At 37.9% G+C, this 13,727-nt stretch overlaps 1 protein-coding gene across 21 annotated transcripts in view; it reads right to left on the reverse strand.

Moving 5' to 3' along the window:
- Positions 1 to 13,727, reverse strand: part of TENM3 (teneurin transmembrane protein 3) — a 1,287,844-nt gene that overhangs the window by 163,449 nt on the left and 1,110,668 nt on the right. For 15 of the 21 annotated variants that reach the window (XM_046940097.1, XM_046940098.1, XM_046940100.1 and 12 more), the window contains one exon: positions 7,474 to 7,683. The exons of 5 other annotated variants lie outside the window; for them this stretch is intronic. In XM_046940097.1, the coding sequence (XP_046796053.1) occupies positions 7,474 to 7,683 (210 nt within the window). Of the gene's footprint in view, positions 1 to 7,473; positions 7,684 to 13,727 lie in introns of those variants that run through there. One more of the 21 variants, XM_046940113.1, reaches the window with a different exon arrangement.

A 13,727-nucleotide genomic window follows, 5' to 3' on the forward strand; every position in this document is an offset into this window, starting at 1 on the left:
TCCTTTGATTGGTGAAGAGGCCGAAGTCATCATTAGAAAGATATTTTGCAGCTAATGATACAGGAGGTGTGGGGGAGACTGTTCTTTGAAGGCTACAAAGGCCAAAATCTGAGGAGAAATAATTGGTCTCAGCTCTTCTACTAAGTAACAGAGATCGAAAACTACAAAAATCTTTAAGAGAAGCACATGACTTACAACAATCAGATATGATATCTAATTGCCCACCACTTTGCAAAATTTGATTTTGGAGGAGTGAGGGTGAGATTGGGGAACTTTAATTTGCTCTTGGCAAGCAGAATGAATGCTTAATTAAACCGAACAAATGTACATTTTTGTACATTAAGGGAACAATGTCGACAGAAGTTTGGCTTAAAAACCAAAGGATAAAAAGATGGATTCATGAGACTGAAATCAAATATCAAAAAGGGATCAAAAATAAATTGGCAAGCAGTCATGACTTTTTTTTTTTTTAAGTTTTTAAAACAGCTATATTTGCCCTGAGCATATGGAACAGATAAATTTGTCGATCTTTACCTAAAGGATATTGGCCTCCCTGCACTATCTGATTTTTGAATGTAAGAGATTAAATGCTTCTGCAGCTACTGAGGAAGCGCTGCAAGCATCACTACACACTAGTTGCAGTGTAACAGTCTCTGGCCTCAGAAAAAAAAGTCAGCATCTATTTTGATAGAATGAACCTACTCCATATACACTGAAAGCTTGTCAAATAGCTCTACTCAGCATCACGAGCATTTTGGGTATCAAACACGTTTGCTTACAAAGTATTCTTATGAGCATGTACATGCCCAGAAGACATTTGTCAGCTTTCATTCAGAAGAGACAGCCTTATTTTGTCATTTTGCAGGACATAAAATGTTTCAGCAAGTGGGAAGGGAAAGCAGCTGTTTTGTAGTACAGGAATACAGGACAAATGGCAGCTTTCTGTCAAATGTAAACAGACGATGCATGTGTGCTGCTAATGAAGCAGACTTATTACAGCTTAGTGTGATAGTCTCCGTTATAGGCTACCAAGCCATGTGTGCCTGATTTGAGACACACAGATATTACTAGAAGAGCTCCAGGAGGTTATCAGAGTCTGCCTTTTCCCGGGCAAATGCAGTCTCAGGCACATGATTCTGACCTTTTTATTTATTTTAATTTGATGTTACAGGTGACAGAGCTTCTGCCATTTCTCTAGGGGTAGCCTTTGACATCTTAATACAGTTCACTGTTAGATAGTTTTTCCTGACACTTCGCTGATTCCTTCCTCTCCTTATTTTCATCCTATTGCTTTTAATCACATCGGTGTGGTATATAAAATGCTTCCTTCCATGTCAAGTTGCTGGTTTCCATCAGCACTTAATTAGCCTTTAGGCTACGTGATGAGTAGAAGTTTTGTTCTCTTACCTATTCCCATATATTAATATCTCTACCCTCTTAAATGGTTTCATTCTGATTTATCTGAACAGTAGACTGGCCAGCAATAATACCAGAATAAGAGAAATTGACAGTAATTTTAAAAAAGCAAGATGCCCCAAATCAGAATTTATACTCCACTGCTGCTATTGCCTACAGTTCCCTCTTTTTCCAATGCATTTGCATGCCTGGCTCAATATATATTTGTTAGTCAGACCATGCTGCAAATCTATGTCTGATTTGCTGTTCAGTATCACTAAAAATCTCCAGGACCATTTTTCCTCTTCTGCCCTCTGGAATATTCTACATCTCTGGCCAGTTTAAAATTTTCAGTTCTAATGTCATTTTATTAGTTTCTGGCCATACAATTAATGATCTTTCCTTGTCCTTTCCTATTAACTTTTTGTCCCCAGTTGGTACTCGGAACTCTCACTATTTAGTATCACTGGGAAATTTTATTAGTGCCATTTTTACTCCTTCAACCATATAATTAATGATGATGTTAAATAAAACCAAGATTATAGCATATCCCCATGATGTGCTTTAACACAACTCCTAGTTTGATCTATTATTCTTAATTTATTAACAGAGACTACTTCAAACCAAATGGGACTGAATTCATTTTTCAAGCAAGATGTCTTTGGACCAGTGTCAGACTTGAAGATAAATTATGTGTACTGATACAACAATGACAAAATTATCATGAACTACAAGATAAGAAAAAAAAGAATAATTCAATGAACAATGCTTAAGATGAGAATGAAAAGAAGAGGCCTGTGCACCTAAAGGAGCTTCCACAGAATTCACAAAGACTGCAAGTTCTTAGAGTGATGGAAGGAAAAAGCAGCAAATGTACACCTCACCAGAAACGCCCAAACAGCTTTTAAGCATTTGATCCTACTCCACTATATCTGTGCCTCCTTCTCACCCAGCACTTTTCTCCCTCCTTTTCTTCTCCAGTAATCAGAACTAAATTGCTCTTTATTACATGGCAGACAACAGCCTGGCCACTGAGTTTTAGTTCAGTATCACATGTGGCAACCCTTGTGGAAGACCTACAGCAAGGAAAGAATAGAATGAGAGCTAAATAGTATTTTGCAGACACTAAAACAAGACTGCCAGTAAGTGCAGGGACCATGAGGTCCTTCTAAGATGTTAAGAAAACTTAATTTACTGTGGATGTTAACATTCACAGGTTATTTCCAACCTTCTTGTGAACCAGCACAGGTACAGAGGGGAACCAACATTGTCCCTTGCTTTCAGTGTAAAACAGGAGGTCTTTCTGTGCTCTCAGGAGAACCTACAAGAACTCTAAGATTTGAAAAGCAGCCTTAAGTCCACCACTAACTTTTAACACAGATTCCCACATTCACTGTTCATTTTCATCTGTTTCTAGTGAGAAGAAAAAGGCAGAAGTGGGAAGAAACAGAAACTGCAGATAGCTTAGTCACAGTGGCATATATTAACTGAGATATCTTGACAGAAATAAAACATGATAGTTGAAGGGTAAATTTGAGGTGTAAACAACAAAACTAAAAATATCCGTATCAAAGAAGCACAGAATTGCAAGGGTTAAAAGTGACCTCAAGAGATGATCGAGTCCAATACCCCAACATCTATGCTTTGTGCATGCCTTCATTATCTCATCCATGCTCGAGCATTTGGCCTGCATTCTCTCAGCTGCTTGCAGAAAAGCTAAATACTTTCATTTTGAATTTTTGATATTGTGGTATGAGAAAAACAGTAGCAATTTCGGTATCACAGACACATTTATATAGCCTCTCCCACCAAATTCTAATGAGTCGCCATGAACAAAAGTCCTCAGATTACCAGAACTATACAATAACTGCAGACATCAAATACTCTATGATAATGCACACTAAGACCTCCACATATGAATATATATATTTTTTTTGTATATCATCGTTCTCCCAGACTTTTTAGATTACATTTCTCTTACACAAACTAGAACTCAGAATTGTGCTCTACATATCTAAGCTTCCCTTCCTGCAGGAAAGATTAGCTGTTTTGAACTGAAAAGTCTATCAATCTGCAACTCCCTAGTGGCTGGAGCAAAATCTTGTTTGTTATGCATCACCAGGCAGATCCTTGATCAAGGACAACAACAACAAAAAAACATTTTATACTATACTGAGGTTTATTTCAAATCGTCCCATCACATGAACGATCGCTACAAGTTGTTATGAAAACCTTGGACAACTAAAGTGTTCAAAATACACTGTACAAATGCTGCTACAAACACAACTTTTCTTTTTTTGCATTTGATGATTCTGCCACAATGTTTTCAATTTAGGGGTAAAAATCCCCAGTCTGAATTGAATTTAGACTCTTCATCCCCATTGTCAGAGTAAAGCATTAACATTTAACTTTTTCTTTTCTTCATGGTATCTACTCAACCTAAAAACTTAGCACTGTATTTTCTATCGTACCGCACGTCCGTGTTGAAAGATAAACTACTACTAATTTAAATAAATTCCCCTCCAAATTCTGACTAATCTATATTTTTGGCAGAAAAAAAATATGAAGAAGCCTATTAAGATGCTCGAATACAGACTTCATGTGACTTATATTGTTTATAAGCAGACCATCACAGAAAGAAAGCCTTTCCACAACTCAGTCACGTTCCAGAATCCCCTCTTCTCCCAGCCCCTAGTTCATTCTCCCTCTTCAACTGTGCCCTCTTCTTTGAAGACCTAATCAGATACTGCTGTTTCTTATAAATCAGTTCACTATTCTAAGAGCAATCGGAAATTTTCAGGAGTTCTAAAAATTGCTTTTACAAAACTAGAAAATTGTTCTGAAATCAGTAGACTAATAGGCTGACTGATAGGACAAAACCAGTAGAGTCAGACTGAACTGCATTGTGAAGAAAAGGAACAACAAAAAATATAAGAAATTGAAAGCTCTAAAAAGGAACGCTTTTATACCTTATGGTCTTCAAATTTATCTTCTCTTGAATTTAACACCTATTAAAGCACCTCTTTAAGGGAAATAAAACATTTCCTAGCAAACTGTGCACAACACTCCTCGTCTGACATGAATTTCTAAAGCTACCAGTAGTACCTTCCATGAAGACCACTTCCTGTGTGGTGAGCATCCAAAAAATGGATTTTAATAATTCTCACTTCCCTTCTTCTTAATTTCTTAGAGAAAAACTAATTTGTGTCGGTCAACAAAAGAAACTCAAACATGTAGATTAACCGAATTCTAACCACAATCAAACCCCTTAAATTTTCAGGATGTCGCTATATTCACCAAATCAACTCAGACTAAAAGAAAACAAACAGATGTTTGCATAGGCTGAAAAGAAAGTAATTTAACTTGTATTCCCAAAAAGTCAATATTACTGAAAACACAGTTCAGTAATAGAATTATTTTCTGTCGGTACCTTTTCTATCCTAAATGCTTTGAAAATGCTTCCCCTAGCTAAGATAAATATCTAACAAAATTATCCAGAATATAACACTTGAGTTATTGTATTATCCATTAAAATCACATAGAATGGAAGGTTCCTTTGTGTGTAGATGCATTAAGAGAAGATTGGTGAAAAAATGACATCCTTCTTTGAGAGGAACGTCTTACTCATGCTGTATTAGCAATTTAGCTGAAGAAAACACTAAGAGAGCACCAAAGGCCACAATCTAACAACCTTTGCTTTCTAGTGCAGATCTGGAGAGATCTACGTACTAGTAAAAAAGCTATGCAACTATGCAAACCACTACGTAGAAGCAAGTTATGAGTAGCATAGAAACAATTAGCTTGATTACTGAATCCAAACATTGTCTTTTCTTTCTCCTCCACAAAGAACATCATTTTTTCCATCTAAGAGGTCAGCAGTTTAAGTCGTAAGAAACCACCATGAACAAAGCAAGTAGATTTCCCAAGCAATATTTACATACATGCTGGATGAAAGCACTCTACTCCTCAAGTAATGAAATCCCTGATCCTGCTGCTGAGTGACTCATAGCAAACCATCTACAGTGTTCTCATCTTCCAACAGAAAAAAAAAAAAAAGCAGCAATACTTGAATTTTGGCAATTACTGATAGAGTAACTGCATTCAGCAAGTTCAATCACTTCTAAAAACAAGTCTGATCTTGGGGAGAGGAAAGTAAATTCATTAACCATATTATATGACTGCCAGCACTACTAGATTATGAGCGTACATGTATCACTGATTTAATTCTTTGACAGCACAATGCAGCAACTGCAAGCACTTCCACTGGACATACTACAGGGAAGGGGTGAATTACAGACATCTTCAGACAGAGAAGAAAGGGAAGCACAGAGGAAAGAGAGAGGGAAAGGGAAAAATGAACTTATAGAGCATACTGGTTGCTCCTTCTTGCTAGTCACAGTCTCACCATAGATGACTCTCCTAATGTACACCATGATGTTAACTCCTGCCCTGTCAAAAAAAACAACTTTGTTTTGTTCTGCTGAGGGACCAAGGTTTGACTTGCTGTGGGATTAGCTGAACTTATTTTGGCTGGGATGTTAACGACTGCAGAACATTCCTCAAGGTTGACCAACTTGCATTGGCAAGCAATTCCCAAAAGTTTCAGAAACAGCAAAGTGCCAAAATCTAGAGGACTGATGAACACTTACTACTTGTTCCTATGACTTTAAGAGGCTAGGAGATGTAAGAAATTCATCCCAAACATCCAAAATTTTTAGCAGCTTTCTCTTGCTATTGCATATTTCATTTGCAAAGGAGGGGGTTGATGTATAAGACAGCAATCTAAATGTATTGACTTATTGAACTAAACCAGTCTACCTTTTGGATAATGCATATATTGTCTAACAAATACCATATTCATCAACAGAAAAGAAATGAGAGCTCTGCATAACATAACCTGCATTATGTATTACCATGCTTTTGAGAGGTCCTCTGAATGAGTTGAAAATGCAAAAATAAGCCTGCTCATTTTTCAAGAACTTAAGCCCCCACCAAAGCAACCCCAAATCATCCTTTAGAGCATGATGTCTTTCCAAAATGAATAAATAAAACTGTCAAATCCATGTGCACAATCTGCTCTTAGCAGATAAGTTGAGACACAACAGTAAAGTAGCATCTGAAGCTAGGAAGACTGTTTTGCTCTGCAAAATAATTCTGTCCAACAAATCAATTTGTGATCTGTAGGCAAAATGTTTCTCCAAACTCCCTCTAGTGGCTTATATGTGGGATGGTTCATTGCAACCAGAAGACATAAAACCAAAAATTCTTGTTCCGGGCTTTGCTGATCTAAAGGTGAAGGGTCATGAATTAACAAATCAGTCTTCCAGTCAGTCTGTCAACCCCAAGAAAGCTTATTCAAATCATACAAGTAATTAAAAAAAAAAAAAAAGGAACCATGTGGATATATATTTTTTTCATTTAGAAAGATAGAAAAAAGGTCTAGATTCGTTTTCCTACAGCAAGACATACATAAGCAAGTACTTGTGTTTCATACTCATCTCCCTCTCATTGGTTGTTCACACTAGCTGGGAGGATGAGAGCCATGGAAGCATGGAGCCACCATTCCCTTCTCTGACCACACAGCTCTCTTCCTCCTCTACAGCTGTTTCCCTGACCTGCAGCGCCCTATCCGGAAACGTATAAATCCTCTTCTCCTGCCCATGAGGAAACCAAAGCAGCAACTAGAACCTTCTAAACTTGATGAGGTAACAGAAGACACATTTTACATTATTCTGAAACTAAACTTTATGACAGTTTAACTAACTTCATCATACCCTTCAAAATACATAAGTAAAGCCTAGTTTCTTGCAACAAATTGCATTACGTAGAAATCATCAATAGCTACTGCTTCATATAAGTATTGCATTTTAAAATAACTCAAATGATCTTCAATACATTGAGTTTCTACTCTTGCTTATGCTACAGTACTTTTGAAGTAGAGACATCATTTGCAAAATTTCAAGTAAAATCAATTTAAAATATAAAATTATTTAGATATTTTAATTTCATTAGGCAATGTTATAAGAGGATGGAAAATAAAAGGGTATTCAAACTACGGACAAAGCGTCCTCTTCTTACCATGACCTGGGACAGACACTGAAACAGTACCGGTCTGTACTAGAAATGAGCTGGCAGTATAGTCCTCATCTGTATCAGAGTCCTGAACTGGCTGGCTGGCATTATTACTTAATAACCACCTCTGGTTGTCATGGAGATTGGGTGATGGAGGAGGGGAGTGTAAATGTTCAGTAACTGATGGACTAGATGAGGAGGATGGCATGGGAGGACCTATGGAAAAAAAATTTAAAAAATGGGTCAAGATATGACATGAACAACAAACCAATTCTTTTTTTTTGCATCACTGAAAGGCAAATGGTCTACCCCAAACAATAAAAAAATGGAAAAAGAAAATACGACAATAACATGTAGTATACTGGTTTAGGCGCTTTACAACACATTAGGCAATACCATGATTTGCTATCTCAATGTACAGTGTCTATTGTTCTTCTAGAATTCAGGTGTCTCTGCAAAACAGAAGGACAGAAGAGCAGGGGCCAACTAAAATGAAACGTTAGCTGTGCAACCAGTTGGGAAATATAGCATTTTCTATTTTTTAAGCATTTATTTTCTTAGGCCACTGTCACAACTGAAGCAACTCTGTTTTGTCTAGCAAATAGTAATACTTATGTAAAGGAAACACCCACACGCATTGCACTCTCTTTCCATTCTCATCTCTTCTAACTGGGTGAATTAGCAGAACAAAAGTACTCAAGTATATGGCCAAATACATAGCTTCCTCTTTCAGAGGGACATCCCTGTATTCATGGAAGAAAACAATACAAATAAGCAGAGGAACAAAACCTGTTTTCCAAGCTTACAGATACAGAAACTTGCAGCCTTAAATTTCTACCCTACGAGTTATCCTGATGAGAAGTTTTTAACAGTATTTCTTCAGACACAGATACTATCTAAAATCCATTAGAATGTTTCATCTGTCAAACTTGAGTCCATCTGCACAAATTTTTTAAAACATGCATATGCAATGACTGCTTCCCATTTCCACATCTTGCAAGCACTGTAAAGACATCACAAGACATGACAAGTTTAAATAAAGCTTTAGGACTTCATAACAATTTCGCATATCATAACAAAACGTTTAGTCCTTTAATAAAACAATAATAAAACCCAATAAGCAGTAACGATTACCTAATTTATCCTGCCACATATATTCAGCACAGATCTCACTTAAGATGTCCACAGATCTAATCCACAGGGGCTTGCAGTCCTGAGAAGTTGTCTCTGCATAAGGAGACCACTCCCAGCAGACAGAGGCCTATGCCATGCCTGAGCTGATGTGGTCTTCCTTAGCGAGGATTTATTTTTCAGAATACCAGAATTATTTTTTTTTTCTGAAAAAAAGCAGGGCACACAGGGTGTGTAATGGTATCCAGTCTGGTACTTGGAACACGTCCTCTTCTTAGAGGATGTGCCAGTCAGTGTGGATTGCCACAGTCCTTGTAAATTTACCGTACGTGCCTTTGCATGAGGATTAAGGGGGTAGAGACCACTCTACACTACAATAGCTGTGATTTCATTCTTCACAAAGGAGTGAACATTTCACTGTCCAGGCATTTAGTCATCTCTCTGACATCCCTTGCAGGTACCACAGTCAAATTACACTTCCTTCTAGAAGAATCAAGTTTGCTGCGGCTGATGCAGACAAAATACCAGACTTTTCAGGACTTCTGATTTCATACCTAAATTCTTTAAGACAAAGAAATGATCCTGGAGAGCTTCACAACAGTCACCACCAACACAGGACTGCCAGAACTTCCTGAAGAAGCAGAAGAGACTATCTGTCATGGTTTTGATTTTGGTTATTGGTATTCCGCATCACTGTAGTGACTGTTGTACTGTGAATCTGTTGCTCCTGTATTACCCTCATTTCCTAAGGGGCCACGTTGAGCTTGTGTCAGCGACCTAGAGAGTGTCTTCTCACCACTGATGTGGTTAATTGGAAAGAGCAAGGCAACTCTAAAGCTGACTGAATGGTAAAAGCAACAAGAAAGGGTCTTTGGAGCCAGTAGGAAGAAGCAGGTTGAGAAAGTTGGCAGCCTCTGTAATGGCTGTCCTGGGAAAAGTGAGGCCCTTCACTTTATAAGTAAAAGACTCCCAGTGAGGGAGCTGTGACAAGTCTCTTTCCATCCCTTCTCCTCAATGCTGCATTGAGAGGCAGACTCAGCTGTGAAGGCAGTGGGGACCTTTCTCAGTTACAGGGAAGGCAGCCAACAGAGATCCTTCATAGCTAAAAATGAGTAGAACTAGCAGAGACAATGTCATTTAGATAACTTCTGCATAAGTCCTGAAAGCCAAAACAGTGTTAACACATATGGTGCTAACTTGGTACTGTCTCCTTTCTTATTTATTTTATTGGACCTACCCATGGAACTTCAAGCCACCTCACTGTCACAATTGTTAAACAACTTCCTTGAGTATGTTCATCCTGAAGCACAGCGCTTACCTCATGCATGGGACTGACAGATCCAACCACTAAGAAAAGTTCAATTTTCTGTGCTCATGCTAAATGAGTACAATAGCAGGTTTAATACTGAAACAGAGTTGACTCTGTGGCCTCCACTGAGCTTTAGAAGCAGCAAGCACTACCAATAGTATTTAAAAGCAGATTTAGTTTTACATGGTTTAAGACTGCCAGACTACTTTATTCTTAAGTATTTTATTGCCTGCAGGTGGGGAGTTGTAACAGATAATGAAGCAGCTTTATTATGTAATTTCTGGAAGAAAAAGAAAAAAAGGATATTAACCTGCACGGATAGCATTCATGACTAAGGACCTAAATTTAAAATAAGGGAAAAAGAGAGCTTTTCCATCATCTAATCATTTGTATTTTATCGTACTCTATAGCATAGCTGTACTGGAAAAGTGCAGTAGCTCTCACTGCTATATTTCAGTTTAATATAATAATAGTGCTGGCACCGATAACTTGAATTAACTTCTCTCCATCTCCTTTGTACAATGCTAAAATCCTGACGATTAAAACAATTTTTTTCCATCCATATTCAGCATAGCCTAAGACATAATATCTTCGAGCTCTCCAAAACACATTAGGTCCTTTCCCAGGAAAGAAACCTGTGAGAACCTAGCTACAAACTGTTTGTTTAATTCTTTTGGGCCATTTACTTCCTCTCAAATTTGCAAGGAACAGTGCAATGTATGCTATTAACAATTTTATACCAGCTTTGGTTCTGGAAGGAAAGAAAGCTCTTACCATTAATCAAGTAATTCCTGTGCAAAACCTAAGGCGTATGGCTGGGGAAATAACAAGGATGAGGGAGTGACATTTTACAGTGCTCAGCCTGGGAATTCGGAAGAAGAGAGCAGACATTTATTCAAGTTCAAGATAAAGACCTACCAGATTTTCTTGCTACACCTTGATTTATGTTGTTTGCTTCAGTGACCTTAATTATTGAGAGGGTATTTAAAGCTCTCTTTATCACATGTCCAAACTGATTTAGATAACCACTGTATCTGATAATTATTTTTCCCAAGAAAAAACTAGCAAAAAATTTATATATATATTTTTATTTAATTTGGAATACAACTCCTTTCCTGGCTTTAGACGCCTCTGACTATAGAAGAGTGTTTCAGATGTGTATTACCTGAAGCAAACCAGCATACCTATGGAGCTTATGCATAAAGATGTTTTCAATATGCTTCCCTTCACTTCCTCAATTACACTCATTAACTTTCACACACAACGTAGCCTTGACTACACAAACCATAATCACGCAAGATACCCTATTGCCTGAAGATGTGTCATGTCCGAGACCTCTTAATTATTTTGCAAATTCCCTCATTTATCCAGATTTATTAATTGCCTCAACGCTATGTGGCTAATTGACACTGCACTGGTGAGCATCCATCCGGAAAGAGCAATCCTCAGGTGCTCTGGACTACAGTTTCTCAGCTCAGAAAACTAGGTGCCAGGTACAAGGCAGAAAGGTGGGGTTATGAGCAAAGCTTCCACTATCACACTCAGTGGGGAGAGGCAGTCGCTACTGGAAAAATTAGGTGGTTATGCCTGTAATCCTTGCAGCAAATCATGCAACTTTGGTGCTTTTTCTAAATCAACCTGATAGCAGCAGGCAGGTCGTTACTGTCATAAAGTTGCACGGTCTGCAGAGAACAGGGAGCCAGTGACAGCACGAGCTAATTCTTCACAAGTACCCTAGGCCAACCAGCTGGGACGCATATTTCTGGGACGTACAATTTCATCCAGCACTGGCAGATCTCTGCAAAACCTTAGTGTGAGTTCCTGTTCAATTCCAAGTGAAAAGACAGTTAGCTATCTATGCTGCCATTTATAGAATAAGCTACAAGTTAAGAAAAAAAAATACTTAACACTAGAAAAAGAGGGATCATAGGCGTTGTGGAAATTCCTCTCTGATTTTCTTTTGTATATGGAATGAAAGGCATTTTAAACTACTTGGTAATAACTCTTAAATCTTAGCAAACATATTTAAAAATCACAAGAATCATTATGCATGGCAAAATCCAGTTTGGTTAATAATCACTTTTTCCATACAGCCTAAAGGCACACAATGATGCAAGCAACGTTTCATTCTAAGGAAAAGCAGAAGTATTTCCCCCCCCCCCCTCCTCTCCTACTTCTTTGGGTCTACATTCAGCAGGAATTTCAGTTCTGCTTTGTTTTTTACCCATATTTAAAAAAAACAAACAGATTTTGTTTCTACCATGTGAATTCGATGCAAGACAGCAAGCTATTTTCTACTACTACAAAGTATACCAGGCTTAAAAGTTCTTAGATCTCCTCTAGTAGGTTTACTTAAGAGGATAAACACACGTTCATCTGCCGGTATTTTCATAATGGAAAACACACAATTTTTTATTAATTTTTCTGGAAGTACATAAAGATTTTTCACATGGAAATGCAGAAGTCTGCAGAAAATAAAGGCAAACTCCAGTAGTATCAGTCTCAATATAGCAATCTGTGAGGATGTGAATTGTTTTTCAAAGGAAATAAGTCCCAAAAGAAAGTAAAACCCGAAGAAAACTGGCTGTAAGAAAAATATAAACCAAGAAAGATATCCGAGGTAAGATGTTAAATACCTACAGATAATTATGTTGGAAAAAAAAACAATTGTACAATTCTGTTCTGGGTCTATATCTGCAAACTGACTGAAGTATATGGAAAAGCCTGAAATCAGCACAGGTGCTTGCAAAGATGATACAAAACGAAAGTTGGAAGCAGAGGCGATGCTGCATATGGAAAAGTATATGAAGGCACCGAACTGAGCCTGACAAAATTGCTGCTACTTAGCACTATAGGGATGAGAGCCTGGAAGCAACAGTGCCTTCTTCAGAGTGTGGGGGCCAGAGGACATGCTGGGAAGAACTGTGCCTCTAGCCCGAGTCTCCAGGATGCCTCCATCCACCTGCAATCCATACCTTACAGATGTATATGGTAGGTCACCCACACCCTAAGCATTAAAAGTAAAACAAAGCCATTAAAAATCTTTTTGTACTTATTTGTATTATGAAAAACAGATAAAACAATTACTCAGCTTTCATCTTTTATCAGTCATTGCATGTTAAAGCAGCACTTTGCTTCAACACCAACGGGTATGTACTTGTATTTACACCGTGCATGGTCAGTGGATGTATTTAAGAGAAAATAGCACCAGACACTTTTGGAACACGGTATTCAGGAGAAAAGTAGGATGTAAGAGAAGCAGTAGTAATGATCTCCTACTGCTGCAGGGTGGGTGGGCTGGGAGAGATGACCCAGAATGTCTCCGCAGAGCCCGAAAGTACCCGCATTTATGACAACTCCCAAATAGAGTAGAACTCTTAAAACAGACACTTTACTGGCAATACGATAGTAACAAGAAGGAGAAAAGCTTATTTTTGATCGTTAATTATAAATCTACACATGCTGTGCAGCTTTTCTATTGGTATCACTATGAACTTAAAAAAAAAAAGCATCTTAAAAAAAAACCCTGAACATCCAGCATTATCAACTCACTCCGCATAAAAAGTATGGCAGGTTACACATTTTACCAAAGTAATTTCACTATAAAAATTTGAAGGGCCATTATTTTCATCTCAATCAGCATGCATAAATCCTACACCTAACTCTTACGTAGGACTCCTGATGGATGCTTAAGGCAATCTAAGAGCCGACAGCTCTGTTTAGGCTGTTTAGCCACGGCAGAACAATGCATTTTTCGTTTCATAATCTTGGCAGCCCTTGTCACCGAGACTGAATAAAAAATTCTTCTACTTGCATCTCA

Source organism: Gallus gallus, chromosome 4, assembly GCF_016699485.2.
Source record: "Gallus gallus isolate bGalGal1 chromosome 4, bGalGal1.mat.broiler.GRCg7b, whole genome shotgun sequence".
In the NCBI taxonomy this organism is placed as follows: domain Eukaryota; kingdom Metazoa; phylum Chordata; class Aves; order Galliformes; family Phasianidae; genus Gallus; species Gallus gallus.